The sequence below is a fragment of the Dermochelys coriacea genome, chromosome 1, assembly GCF_009764565.3.
Source record: "Dermochelys coriacea isolate rDerCor1 chromosome 1, rDerCor1.pri.v4, whole genome shotgun sequence".
Classification (NCBI taxonomy): Eukaryota; Metazoa; Chordata; order Testudines; family Dermochelyidae; genus Dermochelys; species Dermochelys coriacea.
The window spans coordinates 96,630,700-96,657,669 of NC_050068.2; the positions used below are offsets into that span (position 1 = coordinate 96,630,700).

The 26,970-nt window shown below is 42.6% G+C and overlaps 1 protein-coding gene across 2 annotated transcripts in view; it reads left to right on the forward strand.

Moving 5' to 3' along the window:
* Window positions 1-26,970, forward strand: part of DNAJC3 (DnaJ heat shock protein family (Hsp40) member C3) — a 79,522-nt gene that overhangs the window by 17,758 nt on the left and 34,794 nt on the right. For both annotated transcript variants that reach the window (XM_038387350.2, XM_038387352.2), the window contains exons 3-4: window positions 6,491-6,615; window positions 9,107-9,181. In XM_038387350.2, the coding sequence (XP_038243278.1) occupies window positions 6,491-6,615; window positions 9,107-9,181 (200 nt within the window). The remainder of the gene's footprint in view (window positions 1-6,490; window positions 6,616-9,106; window positions 9,182-26,970) is intronic.

Sequence of the window (26,970 nt, forward strand, 5' to 3'; positions counted from 1 at the left end):
CTGGCCGGATTCGCTAAAGCCCCTGCCCTGGTACACAATGCGTCCTTAGAGCTTAACCCCTTCCTGCCTTTGCTGTAGCTGGGGGACATGTCGGTGGCCAGCAGCAGCCTGGAGGTGTTAGCTGCCTTTCAACACTGTGGGCAGGAAGGGACAAGCTGCTTCCAGCCACAGGGGAGCAGGCGGGGGAGAAGATGAGCTCTACAAGACATGGGCCAGGTCATCTCTCTTCCCTCCCCATAGCTGGAAGCGGCTCCCATCCCTTCCCTCCGCACAGTGCCAAAAGGCTGCTGCTGGCTGCCCTCCCCGCCCCACCATTGTGTTGCCTCAGGAAGATGCAGCACCAGGTACCAGGAGAGACGGTCCGGGGCCCAGCCAGGCATGGAGGGGGGTACCAGGAGAGCCAGTCAGCCCCACTGTGTGAGAGAGGTGTACGGGAGTGTGGATGTGTTACTTCTCCCCGTGTGTTTGTGTGGGGGGGAAGGGGTGTGTGTGTCACACCTCCCAGTGTGAACCCTAAAGCCTTAAAGATAAAATAAATAATCCAACTAGGCAGTATTTCTTTTTAACAGGCTCAGGCAACTTCTTGTTAATTTGAAGGTTTGTATTGCATAGTTCTGATTGATTGCTGTTTGCTTGAATACTAGTAATTTTACCAGTTTCCCCTATTCAGCATAGGGAAATATGGTCACCCTACTGTTAGTTCTGTTCTTTCCTGCTGCCAATCTCTTATTTTCATGTTATTCACACCATTGTATAGGATGCATGCATACTACAGTTTTCCACTCAGACTTTTTCAAATCGAATTAATTACACAATATAACAAAATGTAGAATTTTGTGATCGTGAAAAGAATAAATATCCATATGTGCATTTGCAGTAATATCAGACCTTTGAGATTCAAATTTTCATTCAGGACAACATGCAAAAGTGTGCAGACAGCATGTGTGTCTAAATATTGTTGGCTGTTAGTATTTGCTTTCAGTTTAGTTTGGACAAACTATGATTCATCAAAGTAGGAGAGGGGGAAACTTTAATTCTAGATCATTCCATCCAATTACTCTTCATGGTTATAAGTGAATTTAAACTTTTAAACTAATTGGGTTTGTTTTGAAATATATAGTGATGACTAATCTCTTCACTGTATGTGGCTAGGGATTAGTAATTATTCATTGCTACCAGTTTAAAACTTGAATCTCTTGGTTAGAATTTGTTGGCTGGAAAGGAAAACAAAACTAAAGTTTAAATATGTGAGATTAGTTGTCTAAAGCTTAGTGGGTTAACATTCTATGCAATATTGTGTTCTGTGTTTCATATGATCGGAGTCCCATCTAAAAGTATTCAAGTGTTTTGATCATTTTATCCCATTGGAGTTATTAATACAGGAGCAGCCTTGAGCTAATCTTCACCTTCCAAATCTTTTATTGTCTGTACTTTTTGAATCTTCAACTTTTCTGAAATTTTTTTGGGGGAAGTATAACTTACATATTACTTAAGGTAACTTTGCCGGGTGCACTAAAACTACCTGCATTTTTTTTTTTTGTTATCAAGCAAAGAACCTCTCATTTCTCGAAGCTTTTTGCTTGCTTTGCATGGCAAGACTAACCTGGACAATAGCTTTTTTTTTTTTTTTTTTGTTTGTTTGTTCTCCTTTTCTTTCTTCTTAGATCACAGCCATTGCAATGTTCTGGTTGCAGACATAACATGGTAAAAAGCAAGCTGCTTCCTGCTTTACTCTCTCCAGTTCTGGATCTTAACATATCCTTCAGGCTGTGACTGATTCTGTTCTCTGTATGGATATCAGAGCTATTCATTGCTGTACTGGGGGCTCTGAGGCAAAACCATTTTCTGTCTGCCAGAAGTTTTGTATCTGGTCGTGGGACAGCTCTCTCCTGCCTCGGTTGTTTTAACCCCTAATATTTTGTGTGTGTATGTGAATAGTGTATTTTGCTAGGTGTAAGAATTATTTACAACTTGAGCTCTACATTTTTTTTACATAATCTAATTTTGTAATGGGATATGTAGTCTATGGAGTAGTCTGTGGTAATGGATGATGACTATTTTGTTTTGGATAATAAAAATAAATGTAGAAGTCCATAGCACTAGTGCAGAGTGGCCTACATCATCAAGGTAGAAAGTAAGTAATCTTTAGGCCGCTGTCATTTTTCCACTTTAGTAGCCAAATGATTTTAGAACGAAACGGAAAATGTCTCTCCTTGGTAAGATGGCCTCTGAAACATTGCTGATAACAGGTGAAGCTATGAAGCTCAATTGCATGCCTCGAAGTTTTCACAGAGTTCACAGAATATCAGGGTTGGAAGGGACCTCAGGAGGTCATCTAGTCCAACCCCCTGCTCAAAGCAGGACCAATCCCCAGTTTTTGCCCCAGATCCCTAAATGGCCCCCTCAAGGATTGAATTCACAACCCTGGGTTTAGCAGGCCAATGCTCAAACCACTGAGCTATCCCTCCCCCAAAGTCCACTGAAGTCCACGGAGAGGCACACTAGCGTTAAGTCCACACTAGCACCAACGAGAATAACATTGAGTTTACAGGTGGCAAATGGGGCAGTGCCCCATCTTGTTGCATGGTATGTGGGGCAGCATCTGTCATGTGACATTTTGCCTGCAGAATTACAAGAGATGATGGGTCACCTGTATTTTTAACCAGGCACTCCCCAGATGTGTCTCTCCTCTTCTCCCTTCACCTTTATGATAACCCCTGGGATCTGTGTGTGCGCTCCCTGCAAAGATGAGGGAAGATGCAGGGAGGAATCTATTAACTGGTTTTGCCACTTAAAATCCAAACACGCTCTCTTAAGCCTAGCCAAGAAGGGAGACCTAACCACTTGGCAAAGACACTTGATTTAAGTGCCGTGTGCTGGAAATACTTAAAATTTCATTCTTCTTTCATAAAGGTTACATACCTACATATATACCCACAATGTATATCGAGGACAGAGCACAGCATTCAAGTTGCACCATATGAAATAGAGGGTGAAGACCTTGCAGAGGAAACCTAGGATAACCTTCCCAAGGGCATGATTTTTTCTAAAATCCCTGACACCGGTGCAGGCCAAAGGCTACAAATTGCTTTTCAGAGATGATTTTTTTTAAATGAGCCCTGTGGATACGAATCATACCTCGCTGGGATGATTTAGCTGTACCCAGAAAAGGGCTGAATGCCATCAGAGACAGGGCAATCGGCCCCAAGCCTCCCTATAATCTGGTGGTGGGATTTAGACAAGGGATTTATGAGAACTCCTTCTAGCCTCTGGTTAGAATGGGAAATCCAAGGCCCACTGCCAGCTGAAAACTATGGACTTGATTCTGATCCCATTTAGGAAATCCCCAGTGGCGCGCGTGAGACAGATTATACACACAAGTCAATTTGGGGAATAAAGAATGTCGGCCATACTTTCAGGATGGAGGACTCTATCCTGGGAAGCAGCGACTCTGAAAAAGATTTGGGAGGAATACGAGGTCCCAGTGCAACCCTGTAGCCAAAAAGGCTAATACAATCCTTGGATGCATAAACAGGGGAATCTCAAGGAGCAGTTATTTTACCTCTGGATTTGGCATTGGTGTAACCACTGATGGAATCCTGTGTCCGGTTCTGTATCCACAGTTCAGGAAGGATGTTGGCAAATTGGAGAGGGTTCAGAGAAGAGCCACGAGAAGGATTAAAGGATTAGAAAACATCCTTATAGTGACAGCCTCAAGGAACTCAATCTATTTAGCATAACAAAGAGAAGGTTAGGGGGGTGACTTGATTACAATCGATAAGGGCCTACATGAGGAACACATAGTTGAAAATGGGTTCTTCAGTCTAGCAGAGAAAGGCGTAACCTGAACCAGCGGCTGAAAGTTGAAGCTAGATTAAAAACAGATTGGTAATGAGGGGTAATTTTTTCCACAGTGAGCGTAATTAACCATAGGAACAATTTAGCAAAGGTCCTGGTGGATTCTCTATCACTGGACATTTTTAAATCGAGATTGGATGTTTTTTCTAAAAGATCTGCTCTAGGAATGATTTGGGGGAAGTTCTCTGGCCTGGGTGATACAGGAGGTCAGACTAGATGATCACAATGGTCCCTTCTGATCTTGGAACATACAAACCTATATATACATGCATGCACACATGTCCATGCGTACACACACAGAAACACGTGCACAGGTTAGAAGATTCAGCTAAGGAAACCCACTCAGGTTTTATATCCAATATAGAATATAGTGTGGTGAATGGACTGGGACTCTGGAAACCTTTTATTCCTCATTTTGCCACTGACCTGCTGGATAACCTGGAGCAAGTCTGCTCACCTCTTTGTCCCCGTTGCTGGGGATAATGACACTTACCTGCTTTGTAAAGTGCTTCCATCTTTACTGATGGAAAGCACAAGAAGAGCTAGGTGTTATTAACCAGGCTGCATTCCATCAGCCTTAATGTATTTCTTAGTAGGCATACTACTGGCTGTTTTTGTCTTAAGCATTCATTACTAGCATTAATTATTTCATCCATCACCTTTAGGAGAGTGGCAATAACTATACCCATTGTACTCAGGTGGTTAAGTGACTTGCCCAGGGCCAGACAGGAGGCTGATGTTAGTTCTGAGAAGTTCTACCTCTCAACCCTCTGTTGTGACCCCTAGACTGGGCTTCCTGCTCTGAGGAGGACTAGAAAGCACATTGACAAAGTCATTGAAATGAGAGATGGAGAAATCGGTCAGCCCATCTCCCCCCTCCCCAATGGCTAGTGCAGGATTCTTCTCTACAATATGTAGTGAATATTTTTGCTTAGTCTTAAATTTTCAAAACCTGGGGCTGCCACCACTGGCCGGGTGACTAGTCTAAAGTCTAAGAGCTCTTGCTGGTAGGAATTTCTTCCCTCCTCGCAACATTCAGCACAATATCCTCCTCTCTCTTTTTTTTTTTTCTTTCCCCCCAATCGGCATTACGCCACATTAGCCTCATTCAGGGGCAGTACGGCCCAGTGGGCAGAGCACAGGACCAGCACTCAGGAGAGCTGGGTTCTAGTCTCATCTCTGTTACTGGCCTGCTGGTTGACCTTGACACTTCTTGTCCCCATACCTTGGCTTCCCCATGTGTAAAATGTGGATAACAATACTGACCTGCTTGGGAAAGCACTTAGAAATCAACTGACGGGAACAACGCTATGTAGGAGCTAGGCAATGTTTTTGTACCCCTTTGAACCACCTCCTCAATAATTCCACGCCCTCCTCAGCATGTAGATGCTCAGATGTTTGAAGGCTTAAATTTCCACCCCAGGAATCCCTTGGCCAAACTAGACATATTTAGCTCTTTTAACCTTCGCACAAAGGAGCCCTTCCAACCTCTTGACCTCTCACTGAACTCCCTGGGTCTTGTCTTTATGCCTCTGGTTAGTGAGGTTCCCTGGACTGAAGACAACACTTCCGATGCAGTTGCACTGCAACTGGACTGTTTACAACAGTGTTCTTAGATTGATTTGTAAAACTTTGCATTTTACTCTTAAGATCTACTAAGTGAGGGTCTTGGGCATCTATCTTAGGCAAAATAGGCATCTATTTTGTGCTTCAGATGTGTTTTATTCTTGTATCCAAACCCTAGATTTGTTTTAATAATACATTAAAAAGTTTAGTGTCCCTTAGTAGTAGAAGATACAGTTCACTAGTGATTAGGCTGTGGTCCCATCACTAATATCCTCATCTCAGAGCTAAGGACATAGCATTATTTTCCTGTATACTTTCAGAGAAATATGCCCAGAAGTTCCTCAAATGGGTTTCCAAAGCTGGTCAGCATGGTGGGATTCAAACAAGAGTGAACAGATGCTGAACAGCATTGGCAAAGAGAACACTGGAATGGAGCCGCAGAGTCACATAGTTGCATCACGGTCATCACTTTGACACTAAGCTAATAGCTCTATCTCCAGTCCCCTAAATGTCTGTCTTCCATTGGGATAGAAATAACAGTTTAGTTAAACGAACTTAAAGTTAAACGAAATATGAAGTTGCTACTGTCTACATATAAATTATAAACTTATGAAAACATTGGACTATCTAAAATAATGCTGGTCATTAGTGGAATGATGTGTATGGATTCCTTATTTTGTGCATCTAGTATCAGATGTAGAGACCATGGCAAACAGTGAAAGCATTAAATATGCATCCGAAAGTAGGCCTGCAATTTGAGATAAAAAGGGTTAGTATGTTTTAGCTTAACTCCACCGGAGAGCGGAAATATCCTTACACATTCACGTTCAAAACCCTTAGTAACATTGCTAATATTTATGTTCACATCCTATTTTCAATGATGTTAACATGAGCAAATTACATGTGATGTAAAATATTATTGTCTACAAATGTTACTTTTGCTAATTGTTAAATATAATTGTCAAATTGCTTAAAATCAGGTAATGCTGCTATTATTATGATTGCAGCTTAACTGTACCCAAATTACATTGAGGCGGTGTTGTGATTATTTCTTCTTTGCTTGCAGAAGGGGATTCTGATAACTACATTGCCTATTACAGAAGAGCCACAGTGTATTTGGCCATGGGCAAATCTAAAGCTGCAACTCGTGATTTAAGTAAAGTGGTTGAACTAAAGCAGGATTTCACATCAGTAAGTAATGATTTTTCAGGATTCCTTCAGAGTAAAAGAAAATGGTGTTCCTTTTTGTTTTCCTGTTTTGTTTAAAAGGCAGACTATTTTTTAGCTGGTGGTATAGTAAAAAAGAGAATTTAATACCCCATATTTCAGGAAGTTTAAAATTAGATACCACAAGATACTAGTACATGTACGATATTGAACACTCTTACAGTGGATGAGAGAGAGACTAGTCTTGTCTCACTTTAACTTCTAATTTTATACCTGGCCTACAGTAAAATGCCCAAATCCTCTGCTAGCATATCTAAGGGTTCGTAATGAATTATGAGTAAGGCTAAGTTTTATTCATGGGTATTTTTAGTAAAAGCCATGGACAGGTCATGGGAAGTAAACAAAAATTCACAGCCCGTGACCTATGACTTTTACTAAAAATACCTGTGAATAAAACTTGGGGAGGCTGCATGCGGGTGCTGGGGGGAGCGTTAGGGTTGGCAGGCTCCCTACTTGTCTCCACGCCTTCCCTCCCAGCAACAGCAGAGTTTGGGTGTGGGAGGGGGCAGGGGGTTGGGGCACGGGATGGGGTGAAGTGGGCTCTAGGCGGCGTTTACCTGGAGGGGTGGTTCCCTGGAAGCAACGACATCCTCGTCGCTCAGCTGCTAGGTAGAGGCATGGCCGCACAGAACTGCCTGGCCATGCCTCCGCCGAGCAGCTGAGTGAGGGGGATGTCGCCGCTTCCAGGGAGCACCCCCAGGTAAGCGTTGCCCAGAGCCCGCCTCACCCTGTCCCGTGCCCCAACTCCCTGCTCCCTCCCACACCCAAACTCTGTTGTTGGGGAGTGTGGGGGGGTGTGGGTGCATGGTGGCCCGAGACTGCCCCAGCAGCGGCTAGTGTGCCTGGCGGAGGGGCTGCCTGAGCTGTCTCTGAGTCAGGTGCACCGGCTGCTGCAGAAGTCATGGAGGTCATGGAAGGTCACAGAATCCATGACTTCCATGACAAACTCGCAGCCTTAACTACGAGTCTTCTATAAGCAATAAAATTGGTTGCCAAATCAAGAAATAAGTTACTTTTTAGGATTACCACCTACTTTACCAAAGCTCTTTCAGGCTAATTACTGGGATACTTGTGAAGCTGGAATTAGCCATTTGACCTGCCTCCCTACCTGCAACCCAGTTTTTTGTTCTGAACTGCAGATTATCTCCTCAAATTTTAAAAATAACTATTTGGAAAGATTGAGTCGCACACAGTTTGAAAGGTAAAGATTGACTGACTATTTCTCTTAGCAAAAATTATAGTTTACAGTGTTGTTTTAGCCATGTTGGTCCCAGGATATTAGAGACACAAGATGGATGAGGTAATATATTTTATTGGACCAACTTCTGTTAGTGAAAGGGACAACTTTCGAGCTTTCTCAGACCTGAAGAGATCTATGTAAGTTACTCTGAGCTAAATACAAGGTGGAACAGATTTGTTATGTAGTTAAATCTGTTCCACCTTGTATTTAGCTGTCACACTCGGTGTACCTTTTCCTGACCTGAAGAAGAGCTCTGTGGAGCTTGAAAGCTTGTCTCTCTCTCACCAACAGAAGTTGGTCCAATAAAAGATATGCCCCGCACTTTGTGTTTGTTTTTTATATAATATTTGCTACTATGACAAATTTGTCAAATTCTCTCCTTTAAGAGATGAAATAATTTTACAACAAGATGATGCCTTTTAAATGACCTTGTTCTAGTGAACAAATGGAAAGAGTTTCTGTTTTCCTCTCCTCCCCACCAGATTAAAACATTTTTTATAAGAACCGTCTTTAAAGTCCCAGGACTAGTTTAGCAATGTTACTATCAATAAATTGTCTTGTGGTCATTAGATTTTTATTTAACTAATTTATTTAAGAAAGGCTGACTGCAAGTCTTAATTTAGATATGCTATTAATGTTAATTAACTTGCATGAAAACTTTCTTATCCTGAATAATCAAAATTTCAGTTAAGATCCTTCCAAAATAATCTGCACTGACTTTTACAGTGGCTTCTGCTAAAGAGTCCTCATTTAAATTTTCAGGTTAATAGAAATGTTAACAATAAGGACTTCCATACTCTTTTGCTGCAATCTATTGAAAAGACTGTAAATTAAGAAAATCAAAACAGTATAGCAGTGTTGACTAGTTATCTTACAAGTTAAACAGTTGTTTTTCTTGGTGCAGTCCTCTGATGGAGGAGTTTGGGTGGTAATTGGAGCTACACCTACATTTTGCAATGATGGGTAATTACTGACGTAAAAGCCCATAATCATTTCTGCTAAAGTTGTTCTTGTAAGAACACAGTATAGAGAAGAGATGGAGAGAGCAGACACCTTCATATCTGCTTTTGGTTCAGTTTGTTAGAGGTGAATGGGGGCTGAAATTTTCCATTTTATTAAATTTGGGGAAATTGGGTTTTAATTTTTTTTTTTTTTTTTTTTTTACTACAAATAAGAACCAAGTAAAGTACAAAACTGGTTACTGTTCCATTTCAGGCAAGATTACAGAGAGGCCATTTACTTCTTAAGCAAGGAAAATTTGATGAAGCAGAAGACGACTTCAAAAATGTGGTAAGTAGGAAGCATAGAAAACTACACAGTTGGCTTTAAATTCAGATTATAAGATTCAGGTATGGAATTTTCTCATAACCTAAATCCATTATAGACCACATACATATGTAGCGGAGTTGCAGACTGCTTTTTTTTTTTTAAAGATGTTGCAGCAGAGCTGAGCTAGTTTGTATGAACAAACAACTGAAAAAGTAGTAATAGAGTAATTGTAGCACCTTTTTAATGAAGCTCACAACACTTTAATTTTTCTGTTATAAAGAAACAGTTCAGTTGCGAATGCCACTGCATATAAGATGTTTTTCTAAACAATATAATGAAAATAAGGCTGCATTTGTATGGTTAAGTAGATTTTTTTTTCTGTCCCATTTTGTGTGTCACTTCAATTATTTGACATGAGAACAATCATGTAGTATAGCATTTTGAAAAATATTGTCAGGTTTAAACCTGTTTACCCCTTAATCATTCCTTCTTGACATTCACGCTAGGGAAAAACGTGTGCCTTCAGAGAGGGAGGATAGTACAGACGTTACTGTGCTAGCCTGGGGCTTGGAAGATCTAGGTTCAGTTTCTTGTCCACAGACTTCCGGTGTGAACTTTGCAAGTTACTCAGTGTTTCTATACCTCAGTTCTCCAGCTGTAAAAGGACCTCCTTGCCTCACGTGGGTATTGTGAGGTGCTCAGATACTGCAGGAATGGGGGCCATACAAGTACTGTAGAAGGTTTTTTCCCTAAAAACATGTTGGTTTATTTTTTATCTTGTCAAGTAAAAGGTATTTATAAACTTTAGGCACACTTACAAAAAGTAAACTACTTAATCTCAAAATTAATTGAACTTCCATTCTGATATAACATACTAGGCTCTTCCTTCTCTTCTTGTCACATCAGGCAGGCTAGGTCTAGACCACTGAGCAAAATTCCAAAAGGCTGTGTTTGTTTTGCTTTTCTTTCTTACATAGAGTTGTGTATTTTAATGATCAAGCACTTAAAGCTTTAAGGGATAGGCATTTTTTTATAAGGCAAAGTAAAGAAACCCTATAAATGAGTGTAACTATATATTGTCGTTCCAGCTTTGTTCATGGAACATGTGGAAGTACAGAGATTTGATGTTTAATGGAGACCCTTCCCATGAGTACTTAAGACAAAAAACCTGGTGGTCATACTCAACAATCCTTTAGTGGTATGGAAGAGAGGAGAGAGACTGGTTTTACTCTGGTTAGCTGAGTGTCTTGTCATTGTAATGGATTTTAATACTATCAGTGATTGATTACTGGTTTTGTGTATATGCCTGTGTGTGAAATTAAAGTTTCTCCAGACATTTGCTGCTAGCACCACATTTGGAAACTTTTTTTTTTATTTTTTGCCACTAAATCAGCAAAATAGTTTTTATTCCCAGCCAAGCTTCAGAGCTCTAGAAGAGCAACGGAACACAAAGCTTAACTTTACTTTTCAAATCCTGGCTAATATAAAGTAAAGTTGTATTTGGCTTAAACCTATTGAGTATCATATTAATAAAACTAAATGACTAGCAACTACTGCTGATATGATAGAGTGGACCATTATGCTGGAAAAGTACAGTAGTATCAAGCCTATTACAAACTAGTTATGAATATCTGTAGAAACCCATTTCAGTTAACTAAAACATCCCACCAGAATATGACCATCAAATAATAATTATGAAAATATACACATTTTAAAATATTTGGGAAGCTTCAGACTCCTATGGTCTCTACAAGGTAGTTGTACTTGATCTATTTCTTTAGTTCTATAAATAACACAAACACAACTGATTTCTTATGCACGTATAATCACTTTTACTGTTCTCTGAATTTACTGTTAAAAGCACAAACTTCAGTTAAATATGACACAGTATGTTCCTGCCTTTTTTTAACCTAACAAGCTGATAATTGTATAGGATAATTTAGAAGTGTTGCTTGAGTGAGTGAGTTTTAAGCTGTTTTTTAGCTGATGTTCCGTGTGTGTGGGAGGCTGGGAAAAGGGGGGAATTACCTAGCTCTCTGAAGCTAGGGGACCACCCTGGTGGTTCTGCCAAACATTCTGTGTAAATTATTTAGTTTTATTGTGTAGACCTATTTAAACTAAGCTTCTCAGAAGATGAGGGAACACACTTTTATTAATACTATACATTTTTTTTCTGTTTGTTTGTTTGTTTAGGAGTTTGTATGGAATGTACTTAGATGGGATAGTCTTTCTGAATGACTTCCAAGACTTGTGTATGGTAATTCCACTTTATGACCAGGGGTAATATCTGTTACATTCCTTATTAGAGGGCTGTGAATCATAGCATTAAACCAGCTGCTGAGAAGCAGAAGAGTAACAAGTTGGACCTTGATGCCGCTGTTTGAAGGCGTTCTCTTGAATATGGATTGGTGCAGTCCAAGGGAACACAAAGGAGAACCTTGGGGGTAACTTTTACAAAAGCATTTAAGTGACTTAGGCGCCTAAGTGATTTGTGTTGGAAAATTTTACCACGGGTCTCATCTGTCCTCCCCCCCCCCCCCAATTTCCTCCTTGGAAACAACCATTGGTTCACCTTCTAAAGCAAGATCCTCCACCTTCCTTTAAACATCATGGGGAAGACCATATCCCTCAGTCAGAATGTCCTCTACAAGGGCACAGTCATCACAGAACTCGTGGCTCTGTGTCAGGAGTCATATACCATATGAAGGGCACCTTCTGACTTTCAGAAAAAGTTGCTTTGGCTTCTTTGCCTCATTCAGAAGGTGATGGTGGGAAAAGTTTTGTCCTTATGCAAACAATGGTATTTTATCAGCAGGAGTGTTTGTATGGAGGAATCGGATTTTCTCCCCAGGAGAACAATTTCCCTAGCACCCTTGAACTGAGGGGGAATCTATCCTGGCTTATGCAAACCATGGAAATCTGAGTGATGACTGGAATGTAGAACCCTTTTTGATTGCCTGTTCTTAAGGATGTTTTCTCACTGTGAATTAAAGAAACCAGTCTTTCAATCCCTCCAGGTAACGGTCAGGGGCTCAGGGGGAAAGTCCATATCTAGGCTAGTGTAGGGATCTAACTACTCCCTCCCCTTTATCCTCCTCAGGGAACTGTTGCTACACCTTTAAGGGGCAAGAGAGAGAAGAGCAGGAAGACCCTTCTGGATACTACAGTGACAGTAGGGGCTGCAGAGACATAAGGTCCAGCCTAAATTAATTCAGTTGGGGTTGGATGTGCAGGGAAGACACTCCTCTTGTGGGGAAGCAACCTCATTTTCCCCTCTCTCCTTTAAAAAAAAAAAAAAAAATCCAAAACAAACCAACAAAATAGCAATGCAGGCTGCTCATTCCTTCCTTCCTTCCTTCCTTCCTTCCTTCCTTCTAAAACAACTGTTGGCTCCTCCTGGGCAGCTCAGATCTCTCCTTTGGAAACTCACTAGTGTGTGATCATTAAATGTTTATACCCATGTTGGCACCTGGTAAAGCCTATTTTCTTGTGTGAGTGTGGGCAAGACAGAGCCACATGTTAACCCAGGGGCGGGCAAACTTTTTGGCCTGAGGGCCGCATTGGGTTTTGGAAATTGTATGTAGGGCTGGTTAGGGAAGGCTGTGCCTCCCCAGACAGCCAGGCGTGGCCCGGCCCCTGCCCCCTATCCCCAACCTGCTTCTCACCCCCTGATGACACGCCCCCCCCGAACTCCTGCCCCATCCAACCCTCCTGCTCCTTGTCCCCTGACTGCCCTGGGACCCCCGCCCCATCCAACCACACCTTCTCTCTGACCACCCCCTGAACCCCGGCCCCTGCCTGTCCCTTGCCACCCCATCCAACCACACCTTCTCCCTGACCACTCCCGGAACCTCTGCCCCTTGCTGCCCCATCCAACCTCCTCTCTCCTTCCTGGCTGCCGTCCCCCCACGAGGAACCCCTGCCCCCATTCAACCCTCCTGTTCCCGACCCCAAACTCTCCTGCCCTCTATCCAGCCCCCCCCTTGGCTCCCTGCCCCTTTACCGCGCTGCCTGGAGCATTGGTGGCTGCTGGCGCAGCTGCACCAGGACAGGCAACCATGCCGTGCTGCACAGAGTACCGGATCAGGCCAGGCTCTGCCGCTGCCCTGCCTCAGGAGCTTGCAGCCCCGCTGCATAGAGCATTGCGCTGGCTGCGGGGGTAGAGGGAACACTGTGGGGAGGGGTTGGGGACTAGCCTTCCGGGCTGGGAGCTCAGGGGTCTGGCAGGAGGGTCCCGTGAGCTGTATGTGTCCCGCAGGCCTTAGTTTGCCCACCTCTGTATTAACCTAGTTAGGTCCCCAGTTAGCTCTAGAGAATTATTGTTCAGTGGAATGGCTATTCTGTCTCTTTGTACAGCTCCAAGGCGTTGAATAGTCAGCAGGGTTCCTCAGATGCTTCATATCTAATGTTTTGTTAGCAGACACACAGTGAAAGTCACTAGGAAAAGAGTTGGAAGATATGTCAGCGCCCTCTTCTAGGCCCTGATCCAGCACTGCACTTAGTCAAGCATGTGATTAATTGTATTGATATAAATGGGAATATTGGGAATGGTTAAGTGGTTTGCAGGATCAGGGCCTCTTGAAAAAGGGAGGCTTCATTAAATCACATGGTACTTTCCTCCATGTGTCTTTCAGCCGCCCTGGAAGAATACTCTGGCGCTAGTGTGAAGAAAGTCTTTCCAAAAGCAGATGGGTGATAAGTGACAGATACCAAGTTTGCTGCACCTGAGCCATGCAAAAAACTACTGCAAAGGGCCTTCCTCATGGACATGTTTAAACTGCTTCCAGTTGTGGACATTTCATTGTTAAGCCCCAACTGGTATATGTGCATTGCAATGAATATGTTGTGAATAGAGATGTTCTGTCTCTCCAAGATGAATTTATGGGTTTTTTTGAGCGTGGAGGGATTATAGGTATTTAAAAGCCATATATTGAAGATTCTTATAGTTCCACTAGGTGTCAGCAGAGACTAACCAACTTTGAACGTTGTGTGCTTACAAATTATTTTCATATTTTCCTAATTTAGCTCAGGCTTCAGTTATAAATGTTACATTATTTATCCATGGTCATCGTGTGTGTGTGTGTGTGTGTGTGTGTGTGTAGGAGGTCTATGTTAGTTATGGATGAAGCAAACCGTCCTCTTCTAGTCAAATACCAAACTCTAACACCATTATTTCAGGCAGCATTAGAGCAGAGGTACCCAAAGTGCTATCTTCTCTTTCTCAGTCTCTGAGAGGTGCACCCCATGTTGATATTAGACTAGGTCCCCAAATTATTTGCTCTGTAGTAAGAGTGGTAGCAGCAAATAGAGAAGGCCATCTAATGTGCAACTTTTGGGGAGTGCCATTCTCCCCTCACTTTAGTATTCTAGCATTATTGTAAATATCATAGATGGGAAACGGGGAAGGGAATTTAATTAAGTTGTGTGTATCCCCCTGCCAGTTCAGGACTTTCCCTTAGAGTATATTCTAATGTGTTTCATAATTTTTAGTAACTCAAACAGTGGGGTTTCTTCCACTTCCTTGAGACTGTTCCACAGCCTAACAGATCTCCCAGTTAGATGAGTTTTCTTCCATCCCCCTGATATTCAGCCTGCATTTTTGTTTGCTCAATGTCATTCCATTACTCCTTGGACCTGTCAGAAACTGTTCCTCTCTCTGTGCTTGGCAGCCTGTTGCTGCCTCTACTAGGCATACTGCAGTCTGTCTCTGTGCAGTTGTACCTCTGTGCAGGTGTCCCTCTCACCCTGACTGTGTCCCTCCTTTTTAACATTCACAAATGCCTTCCTCTATCTACAATGTTACTGTAAGCCACACAACGCAATCTAATCCATCCACCTTCTCTTTAGTGACTTAAACACCTCTGTACTTATAACTCTCTTCCAATAAGGATCCCAGATCCCAACCCACTTAGATATGAGAGATCCTCCCTCACCCTGCCATTCTCTAGGTACAAGCCATACCTACTTCCCTATAGCTAGGTAGACAGGCTATGATATTACCTGTTCCACACAGAGGAATTGACCTGTACATTTGATATGCTGCTTTAATTGTTAATTTCAAACATCTGAAAAGCAGTTGCAGTACTTGCAGACATATATCTATGAGGTTGGATCATAGTCTGGCCAGGTGCAGAAGCATAGCAAAGCTTGTGAGTGAAACCTGAACTTCGGATTTTTTGACTCTTCAGCATTTTGTGCTCTAATCAAACTTTGTGTATATATAATATTTAGGCTTCTCAGAATTTTTTTATTTTTTATAATTTTGACAGATGTTTAAAATAAACATTTTTACTGGTTTTTGTAATTGTGGGAAATTTATGGTGGGGGTGGGGGGAGGTGTCAGGTAATGGTTGTGTGTCCGAGAAGAATTATTTAATGATGGTAGGTTTTGAGATTCCAAAAGTGTAAAACTTTATAACCGTTAAAACACAACTTGTCAAAATACGTAAATTAAACATCCGTAAGTCAAACTCTAAGTTCTCAAGCAGATTTCTTACTTTGCCTATCAGTAAATTTTGATTATTATCAATGGAAATATTTTTTCATCAGTTTGCGTATGTGGTGGAATTGATGTTTATTGATATTTCCCAATAAAATCCAATCATCCCAAGCAACCTAATATTACTTTCTCTCTCACACACACACGTTAAAAACTTTGCTAAGGTTGCAAAGTCAAGCATACAAAAGTTAGGAAATACCAGAATTAAGGTTGTCTGTGCAACCTTTAATTTGGCCCTTTATGCATATGCATTATGATATAATTAAAGACTGTAAGATCACATGCTATTTTTTATAGAATCCCTGCCTCATTCAGCACACAAGACGGACCACGTGCACTGAATGAGCAGCTATATAATATTTTGTTTCTTTCTCATAGGTCAGTGGGTGGCCCCAGGCATTATTTACTGCATATTGTTCAAACCCTCCTCCGAATACACAATTAGTTTACCCAGGGGCTTGTCTATGGTGCTTATCAGTGTAATGTCAGGTGCTTCACAAATATTGGACTTATATTCACTTAACCCCTGTGAGGTGAGCGGGAGTGGTATTACCCCCATTTTACAGAGGTGGAAATTGATGCACAGAGATTAATGGGTATTTAATTTTGGAGGCCCAATTTGAGATGCTTAGGACCTGATTTTTTCAGAGTACTTGGGATTCTATAGCACTTCAAGTATTCAGGCACAGCTTCCATTGACTTCAGTTGCAGTTGTGAATACTCAGTACTACTTCTGCACATTGGGCCCCAGGATCCCAAGTCAGGTACCCAGAAAATGAGGAACACATAATTAGGGATTAGCTGTGAAAAGTCTGGGTTGTGTGACTTAACTAGCATCATGCAGAAACCCAGACACAGTCAGGGATAGGATCCAGTTCTCCAGGGCATCATTAAACTGTCTTAACTCTGAGACCATCTTCCTCTTCTTGCAATCCCCTGCCTCGTTCATTATATACCTTCCAACTTAAGGCACCCTTTATTCTAGCATTTCCTAACTTTTGGTGCTTGACTTTGCATCTTTAATAATGTTCTTTTAACATAGGTTTTTGGGTGTAATTTTCTACCTTTTTTAAAAAAAGCAAACTGAAAAAACCCCTAATTCCATCCTGTCGTTTCATATTGACACTGACATGGGTCATTAGCAGGGCTGGACCCTTTAGGTCCACCACACCAAACCTCTGCTGCTTAAGCTAATGGAGTAACTGATAGCAGTAGTAGGTTGTTTTCCTCTATGTGATACGGGAGTAGAGTGGGATGGGAGACTTCGCTGGTGGGTTTCACAGATAGTTGCTGAAGGCAAAGGGATGGTGAAAGTCAAGAATCTTGAGTTCCATTTGTGGCTCCGGAGAGTCTGCCTGTTCTTCTGCCCCATCCCCTCTGACCTATCGGTGTCCCAGTACTGTCTCTTCCTCACCTGTGGCTTCTCGTCCCAGTCTCTTTGTGCAGCAAGTCCTAGTCTCGTTCTTTCAGACTCCCTGTCTCAGTCTCCCCTCTCTTGACTCCTCATCTAGTCTTTGACACTCGCCTTGGCCACAAGTCATGCCCCTCCCTGCTATGCCCAGGTTTCCTGTCCCCATGAGTTCCCAGTTACAATCTTTCTTCCTTGGTTCCTCATCCAGTCTTCATGTCTTATCTCCCCACCACACCGCCCCCACACTTCATTCCTTAACTCAGTCTCTTTGCCCAGCCAGTCCCAGTTCTTCCTCCACATTCTGCCTCTTCATCAGATCCGTCTCCTCTCCCTTCCCACATCTTACTAGTTCTCATTCCCTGTCTCCTTTCCCAGTCAGCCAATATTAGCTTTCTCTGTTGCTGTTCTGATCTCATTCCCCCCATAGTTCCCCAGACCACCACCACCTACTGGCTCCCAGTAGATTGCCCACTGCCCAAGCTTCTTATCCCAATCCACTTCCCCCACATCCTTTCCCCCTGGCAGGTTTTATCCCCTCTGCTTTCAGATCAGATGGCTTCCTTTTTCATGCTGTGTGGGTCCAGGAGGGGGATCTTTGAGGAAGCACAAGAGAGGCAGTTCAGGCACCTGGACCTGGCATGATCCATAGCAGCTCAGAGCTGCAATTGCTTCAGACATCGGATGATCAGGGCAATTCCTGCACAGCCTGTGTCTGAAGCATGCACAGCATGGATGGAATTTTCAGGGACTTTATTTGCTAAAAATCTAAGACATCTGTACTGAGTGTGTGCAAATTTGACTTCTCTCCCAGCTCATCCCCAAGAGGCTTATCACTTGGTCAAATTTGGGCAGATTTTCATGGGGAAGGCAAAAGACACATCACTGACAAAGGCTGCCCCCAGCCATATTTCAGGTGTCTACTCCAGAGCATAGGAGTGCTAGAACTCTTCAAAGAAAAGATTGCCAATTCTTTTTGACATGAGCAAACAATGTATTTTTCCCTACCCTGATCTTGGAAAGGGCTGAACTGTTCTGACTGAAATTTTCCACAGAAATCAACCTGAGGCAGATGCCCAGCATGGAAAATCTCAGCCCAGGTGGTTAAAGTTTAGCAAAAGTATACAGAACTGAAAACAGGGTGTTATAATGGGAATCATTGGGCAATGTTAATAGCTAGTGGTAACATTTCCAACTTCAGCTACTGTAATAGAGTTTTGGGATTTTGGAGAATTTTTTTGTATAGCACCATGAAAGCTATAGTGGCATAGCTTTGCTGAATAAATAACACAATCCTAACCCAAATAATTTATAATTTCAAGGAGCAAGTGGATTCTACACAGTGCAATAAATTGTTGAATTGGCTCTGAGTGATACATGATCACTTTATGCACTGGACTTGCTTAGTTAACCTAAAGAACAAATGGTTTCCATGTAGTTTATTTCTAAAATCATTCTAGTTCATTTGTGCTGCTTCAGTTTTATGGCATTGCTACCATATTAATTAAACTGTAATAAGTGATATCTTGATTACCTACATTATCCTATGAAGGTAATAGAATCATGAAAATGTAGTGTTGGAAGGGTCCTTGACAGGTCATCAAGTCCAGACCCCAGCACTAGAGGCAGGACCAAGTCAACCTAGACCATCCCTGACGGGTTTTTGTCCAAACTATTCTTAAAAATCTCCAGTGATGGTGTGACACGGAGGCCCAGTGGTGGTTCACAACTCTGTCAGCAACTCTTGTCATGCTTGACATACTCATTACACCTAACACACTTGTCATGAGATATACCCAAAAGGTGGCATGGAAAACTAATAACTCACTGATCTTTAATATTCCTGGGTGATGTATGTATGAGGTGTGTAGACCAAGTTATGGATTTGTGCTAGAATTTTATGTTCTTAAAATGTGTTTGGCACGTTCATAAGCCCAGTCTGCTCTAGATAAAGGAATGTGTATTTGCTTGTCTGACCAGCATGGCCATTAGGCAGAGAGAATGAAAGTACACTTACATGCAAGGTAAACAAGCCATCAGGAGAGCAACTGGGGGAAGATGACCACTTAACAAATGGGAGATGCAGACTGCACTCCCAGGAAATCTCCCTGCCTCTTAAAGCAGGGTCCATGTACTTTGGGAAGATATAAGGAGAGAGAAAATGCCATTTTGGCATCCTTCACAGGAAGAGACAATGGAAAAGAGCACTATGAGATCTGTGAAGGGTCATGGCCAGAGACTCTGGTCAGCCATGGTGGAAAAGACTTGGTGAGAAACACTTCTTTGAACAAGACAATCCAATCTGCTAGGTTTTAGTCTTAGAAGCATATTTTTATTCTTGTTTGTATGTAATCCTTTCTGTCATTATCTTTATACTCGGTATCACTTAATCCTATGTCCTTTTGTTAAATAAACTTATGTTATTTTTACTGTGTTCAGTGCACTGATTGAAGGGAAGAGTGTGTTAATACCAGTTAAGCTAACAGGTTGCAGTGTATTGTCTCTTTAAAGGAGCAACAAACTTACTTTCGTGAGTGTTCAGTAAGAGGGCTGGATGGTAGAGAGATGTCTCTGGGGAACTTCAGTTTGGGTTCATTGTTCCTTACTGGAAAGACAAGGTTTGAACTGGGAGAGTTCTAACGAGTTTGCTTTCAAGGCAGATAATCTGGCAAATCATGGGGTTGTCACACATTTTAGCAGTAGTAAAACTCTTACCTGCTGACCCTGAGAGGGGCAACGCAGTAACTCACAATTCTGGTAGTTTTTCCAGATTGTTGTAGATGGGGATTCCACAACCTCCCTTGGAAGCTTATTCTAGAGCTTAACTATCCTTATAGTTGGCAAGTTTTTTCTAATGTCTAACCTTAGATACCCCTTGCTGCAGATTAAGCCCTTTACTACTTGTCCTACCTTTGGTAGACGTGACAAGTGACCCCTGTCCTCATTATAACAGCCCTTAACATATTTGAAGACTGTTATGAGTCGTTGTCCCTCCCCCTCCCCCCCGTCGTCTTTTCCTCAAGAGCAAACATGCCCAGGTTTTTTAACCTTCCTTTATAAGCCAGATTTTTGAAAAATTTTATCGTTTTTGTTGCTCTCCTCTGTACTGTCTCAAGTTTGTCCACATCTTTCCTTAAGTGTGGTACCCTGAATTTGAACACTATATTCTAGCTCAAGCTTCACCAGTGTTGAGTAGAGTGGGACAGTTACCCTCCATGTCTTACATATAAAATTTGTGTTTAATAAACCCCAGAATATTAGCCTTTTTCACAGCTGCCTCATATTGTTGACTTATATTTAATTTATGCTGCACTATAACTCACAGATTATTTTCAGAAATACTGCCACCTAGCCAGTTACTTCCTATTTTGTGGTTGTGCAGTTAATTTTTTTCCTTCCTAACTAAAGTACTTAACACATGTTTTTTTTTATTGAATTTCATCTTGTTGTTTTCAGACCAGTTCTCCAATTTCTCAAGGTCATTTTGAATTCTAATCCTGTCCTCCAAAGTGCTTGCAACCTCTCCCATCTTGGTATTATCTGCATATTTTATAAACATATTCTCCATTCCGTTATCCAGACATTAATGGAAATACTGAATAATGCTGGACCCAGGACAGATCCCTGGGGGACCCCTCTACATGTGTCAGTGAACCATTGACATCTGATTTGTGTCCATCGGTGATCTTCCTGAAAACACCGTCCTGGCCACTATGGATGTAGAAGCCCACCAACATTCCACACACAGATAGACTACAAGCCATCAGGAACAGTATCCCCGATAATGTCACGGCAAACCTGGTGGCTGGACTTTGTCCTCATCCATAACTATTTTACATTTGGGGACAATGTATACCTTCAAATCAGCGGCACTGCGATGGGTACCTGCATGGCCCCACAGTATGCCAACAGTTTTATGGCTGACTTAGAACAACGCTTCCTCAGCTCTCGTCCCCTAATACCCCTACTCTGCTTCCGCTACATTGATGACATCATCATCATCTGGACCCATGGAAAAGAAGCCCTTGAGGAATTCCACCATGATTTCAACAATTTCCATCCCACCATCAACCTCAGCCTGGACCAGTCCACACAAGAGATCCATTTCCTGGACACTACGGTGCTAATAAGCGATGGTCACATAAACACCACCCAATACCAGAAACATACTAACCGCTATTCCTACCTAGATGCCTCCAGCTTTCATCCAGATCACACCACACGATCCATTGTCTACAGCCAAGCTGTATGATACAACCGCAGTTGCTCCAACCCCTCAGACAGAGACAGAGACAAACACCTACAAGATCTCTATCAAGCATTCTTACAACTACAGTACCCACCTGCTGAAGTGAAGAAAGAGATTGACAGAGCCAGAAGAGTACCCAGAAGTCACCTACTACAGGACAGGCCCAACAAAGAAAATAACAGAATGCCACTAGCCATCACCTTCAGCCCCCAACTAAAACCTCTCCAACGCATCATCAAGGATCTACAACCTATCCTGAAGGATGATCCATCACTCTCACAGATCTCGGGAGACAGGCCAGTCCTGGCTTACACACAGCCCTCCAATCTGAAGCAAATACTCACCAGCAACCACACAACAGAACCACTAACCCAGGAACCTATCCTTGCAACAAAGCCCGTTGCCAACTCTGTCCACATATCTATTCAGGGGACACCATCATAGGGCCTAATCACATCAGCCACACTATCAAAGGCTCGTTCACCTGCGCATCTACCAATGTGATATATGCCATCGTGTGCCAGCAATGGCCCTCTGCCATGTACATTGGTCAAATTGGACAGTCTCTATGTAAAAGAATAAATGGACACAAATCAGATGTCAAGAATTATAACATTCAAAAACCAGTCGGAGAACACTTCAATCTCTCTGGTCACTCGATTACAGACCAAAGAGTGGCTATACTTCAACAAAAAAACTTCAAAAACAGACTCCAACGAGAGACTGCTGAATTGTAATTAATTTGCAAACTGGATACAATTAACTTAGGCTTGAATAGAGATAAGGAGTGGATGGATCATTAGACAAAGTAAAACTATTTCCCCCCACTTTTCCTCAGACATTCTTGTCAACTGCTGGAAATGGCCCACCTTGATTATCACTACAAAAGATCCCACCCCTCCCCCGCTGCTCTCCTGCTGGTAATAGCTCATCTTAAGTGATCACTCTCGTTACAGTGTGTATGGTAACACCCATTGTTTCATGTTCTCTGTGTATATAAATCTCCCCACTTTATTTTCCACTGAACGCATGCGATGAATTGAGCTGTAGCTTACGAAAGCTTATGCTCAAATAAATTTGTTAGTCTCTAAGGTGCCACAAGTACTCCTTTTCTTTTTGGGCAACCTTGATTCACATGCTATGGAGGGGTATTTTGGGGGAAGGAAAAAATGGGGACTTAGAGGATGATTAGGTGAGGTGAAGAGTGGGGAGAGCAAAAGTAGCAGGCAGCAGAGGGATGGGCAGAGGTGGTAGAGAAAAAAGGACCCAGAGTTGGGGAGTGGAGGGCACTGGTGTGGGAAGCAGGGACTCTTTATATAGTGCTTATTGGCTTAACCTTTATAATATAGACCGTGGAAGGAAAAGGGCCTGTATGTATGTTTGTAGAACTTCCTAGCCAGGACTTGTGGGGCAGAAAAGGGAAGGGAAGTTGTCATAAATATAAAGGGAAGGGTAAACACCTTTTTAAAATCCCACCACTGCCACCATATCAAGGTTCCTTCCCCACTCTGAACTCTAGGGTACAGATGTGGGGACCTGCATGAAAACCTCCTAAGCTTATTTTTATAAGCTAAGGTTAAAACTTCCCTTATCCTAGCTTCTTAACCCTTTACAGGTGAAAGGGTTTTTCCTCTGGCCAAGAGGGATTTTAAAGGTGTTTACCTTTCCCTTTATATTTATGACACGCCCCCCAAATCACAGATAGGGTGAAACGCTGGCTGGGATTTCTTCCTGGAACTCTAGGAAAAAACAGAGTTAATAAGACGCATGCACTTCTAAATATACTACCAAGTATATAAAGACTAACAATATTTTTCACATCTCAAGGACGATTTTAACCAGTTGATTCTGGGAAGCTTTCATGGGAGAGTGCATCTGCCACTTTGTTAGAAGCTCCTGAGATGTGTTGGATGTTGAAATCAAAATCTTGGAGAGCTAAACTCCACCAAATAAGTTTTTTTTTTTTGTTATTCCCCGTGGCGGTATGAAGCCACTGTAGCACAGCATGGTCGGTTTGCAGGTGGAAACGCTGTCCCCAAACATATCGGCGTAGCTTTTCCAGAGCATAGACAATGGCGTGACATTCTTTTTCACTGACTGACCAGTTGCTTTCTTTCTCAGACAGCTTCTTGCTGAGAAACACTGCAGGGTGGAATTCTTGATCCAGTCCTTCCTGCATTAAAACTGCTCCCACACCACGCTCGAATGCATCTGTGGTTACTAGGAACGGTTTGTCAAAGTCTGGGGCCCTTAGTACAGGGTCAGACATGAGTGTCACTTTAAGCTGGTTAAAGGCCTTCTGACACTCTTTGGTCCACTAAACAGCATTTGGCTGTTTCTTTTTGGTTAGGTCTGTCAGTGGGGCGGCGATGTGTCTGTATTGCGGTACAAATTGTCTGTAATAACCGGCCAAGCCTATGAAGGATTGAACCTGTTTCTATGACATGGGGACAGGCCACTTTTGGATAGCATCCACTTTGGTCTGTAGGGGGTTGATAGTTCCTTGACCCATCTGGTGTCCAAGGTAAGTCACTCTGTTTACTCCTAGAGCTGCAGGAAGAAATCACAGGCAGCGTTTTATCCTATTTGTGATTTGGGGGGCGTGTCATAAATATAAAGGGAAGGGTAATAAACATCTTTTAAAATCCCTCCTGGCCAGAGGAAAAACCCTTTCGTAAAGGGTTAAGAAGCTAGGATAACCTCGCTGGCACCTGTCCAGAATGACCAATGAGGAGACAAGATACTTTTAAAAGCTGGAGGGGAGGAGAAACAAAGGCTCTCTCTGTCCGTGTGATGCTTTTGCTGGGGACAGAACAGGAATGGAGTCTTAGAACTTAGTAAGTAATCTAGCTAGATATGTTAGATTCTGATTTCTTTAAATGGCTGAGAAAATAAGCTGTACTGAATGGCATGTAAATTCCTATTTGTGTCTTTTTGTAATTTAAGGTTTTGCCTAGAGGGATTCTCTGTGTTTTGAATCTAATTACCCTGCAAGGTATTTACCATCCTGATTTTACAGAGTTGATTCTTTTTACTTTTTCTTCTATTAAAATTCTTCTTTTAAGAATCTGAATGCTTTTTCATTGTTCTTAAGATTCAAGGGTTTGGGTCTGTGTTAACCTATGCAAATTGATGAGGATTTTTATCAAACCTTCCCCAGGAAAGTGGGTGTAGGGTTTGGGAGGATTTGATGGGGGAAAGACCTTTCCAAGCAGGCTCTTTCCCAGTTATATACCTGTTAGACGTTTGATGGTAGCAGCAATAAAGTTCAAGGGAAAAAGGTAAAATAGTTTGTACCTTGGGGAAATTTTACCCTAAACTGGTAAAAGTAAGCTTAGGAGGTTTTCATGCAGGTCCCCACATCTGTACCCTAGAGTTCAGAGTGGGGAAGGAACCTTGACATGGTGGCAATGGTGGGATTAATTTGAAATCATTTTGAGATCAATTTGAGATTTTTTGAACCAGAAGCACAGATTTGAAAAGGAAATTTTTTTTTTCCTTTTGGGCTGCTGGAAAGCAGGTTTTAAGATGAAAGCAGTTAGAGGTTTTTTTTTGTCTGCTTCGGGGCCAGAGCAGAGACAAAAGGGAATTGTCTTTTGTGAGCTGGAGTTTTCTCTACCTAAAGGCAGGGTAGTTAAGCTCCTGCAGGGAAATTAACCAGTCTTCACAGACTTGAAGAGGTTTTTTTTTTTACCTAAGAGCAACTAGAGGGGTTTTCTACCTATTAGCCTGGAGACAAAGGTGTTAGGGTTTTTTTTTTGTTCATTTGTTTTTGTTTTTTGGGGGTTCTTTTAGGATTTTTCTGTAGGCTGACAATCACTATTGGAGAATATAGGTATCGTATTACAGCACAGCAAAATTTTACAAGCCAAGTTTTAGTTTGTTTGTTTATTTTATTTCTAACTCTCGGGTGTAAAGTTTGTTAAAAACAGAGAGGCAAAGATGACAGAAACCAAGACACAACACAAATTGGAGTTAGCCAGACTGGAGGCAGTGAAAGAGGCAGAAAAAAGCCAAGAAGCTGCCCACAGGAGAGCTATGGAGGCAAAGGCCAAAGAACTGGAGGAGAAGGAAAAAGAGAGGAAGCATGTGGAGGAGGAGAAGGAAAAAGAAAGGAAGCCTGCACTGGAGATGGAGAAGGCAAAGGCTTAGCAGAATATACCAACAAACCCTAGCAATCCTTCTCCAGGTACCACTTCCCATCCCAGAAAGTTCCCCACCTAAAAGGTAGTCGATGATACCGAGGCCTTCTTAGAAAACTTTGAAAGGGCCTGCCTTGGGTACAGCATCTCTATAGACTAATACATGGTAGAGCTGAGGCTGCAGCTCAGTGGACACTTAGCTGAGGTGGCGGCTGAAATGCCTAAGGAACAAATGAACCAGTATCAACTGTTTAAAACCAAGGTGAGAGTCAGAATGGGGCTGAATGTTCCGGAAACTTCTACCAGGACCCAGTCAGAGGTGATGGACCCGGACCCCAGGCCAATGTCTGCAACAGCAATAGTGGATCCAGTCCCAGAGACCCAGAGCCAGTCCCAGAACCGGAACCGGCGGAACAACTCGCACCAGACCCATTGCCAGCACTGAACCCAGTACTTGCAACCCCAACCTCAGAGGGCCCCACTGAACCTGAACCGGCAGCAGCCGATAACCATACCCAAGAGGCTCAGCCAGAGCTTAAACCCCAACATAGTGCACCAGAGAGCGGTTCACAGTCAACGGAAACAGCCCCATCCCCTACATCGCTTCCAGAGGGACCAAGCATAGGTCCACAATCCAATGAGGAACTGATGTCTCCAGCATCAAGGGAACAGTACCAGATGAACAGGAAACAGATGAAAGCCTCCAGAGAGCTTGGACGGCAGCACAGAGCAACCCACCGCCTCTCAGCTCTTCTAATTGATCCAGATTTGTTATAAAAAGAGGACTTTTATACAAGGAAACTCTTTCTGGTGGACACCAGGAAGACTGGCATCCTCAGAGATAGTTGCTAGTTCCAACTAAGTACTGGGTAAAGCTCTTGAGCTTAGCCCACGATCATCTTAGTGGCCATGCTGGGGTGAACAGGACCAAAGACCGGTTGGGGAGGTCATTCCACTGGGAGGGAATGAGCAGGATGTTTCTACCTATGTTCGGTCTTGTGAGGTATGCCAAAGAGTGGGAAAACCCCAAGACCAGGTCAAAGCCCCTCTCCAGCCACTCCCCATCATTGAAGTTCCATTTGAGCAAGTAGCTGTGGATATTCTGGGTCCTTTCCTGAAAAAGACACCAGAGGAAAGCAGTACATACTGACTTTCATGGATTTTTGCCACCTGATGGCCGGAGGTAGTAGCTCTAAGCAACACCAGGGCTAAAAGCGTGTGCCAGGCACTAGCAGACATTTTTGCTAGGGTAGGTTGGCCCTCCGACATCCTCACAGATGCAGGAACTAATTTCCTGGCAGGAACTATGGAAAGCCTTGGGAAGCTCATGGGGTGACTCTCTTGGTTTCCACCACTTACCATCATCAAACAAATGGGCTGGTGGAGAAATTTAATGGGACTTCGGGGGCCATGATACGTAAATTTGTAAATGAGCTTTCCAATGATTGGGACATAGTATTGCAGCAGTTGCTCTTTGCCTACAGAGCTGTACCACATCCTAGTTTAGAGTTT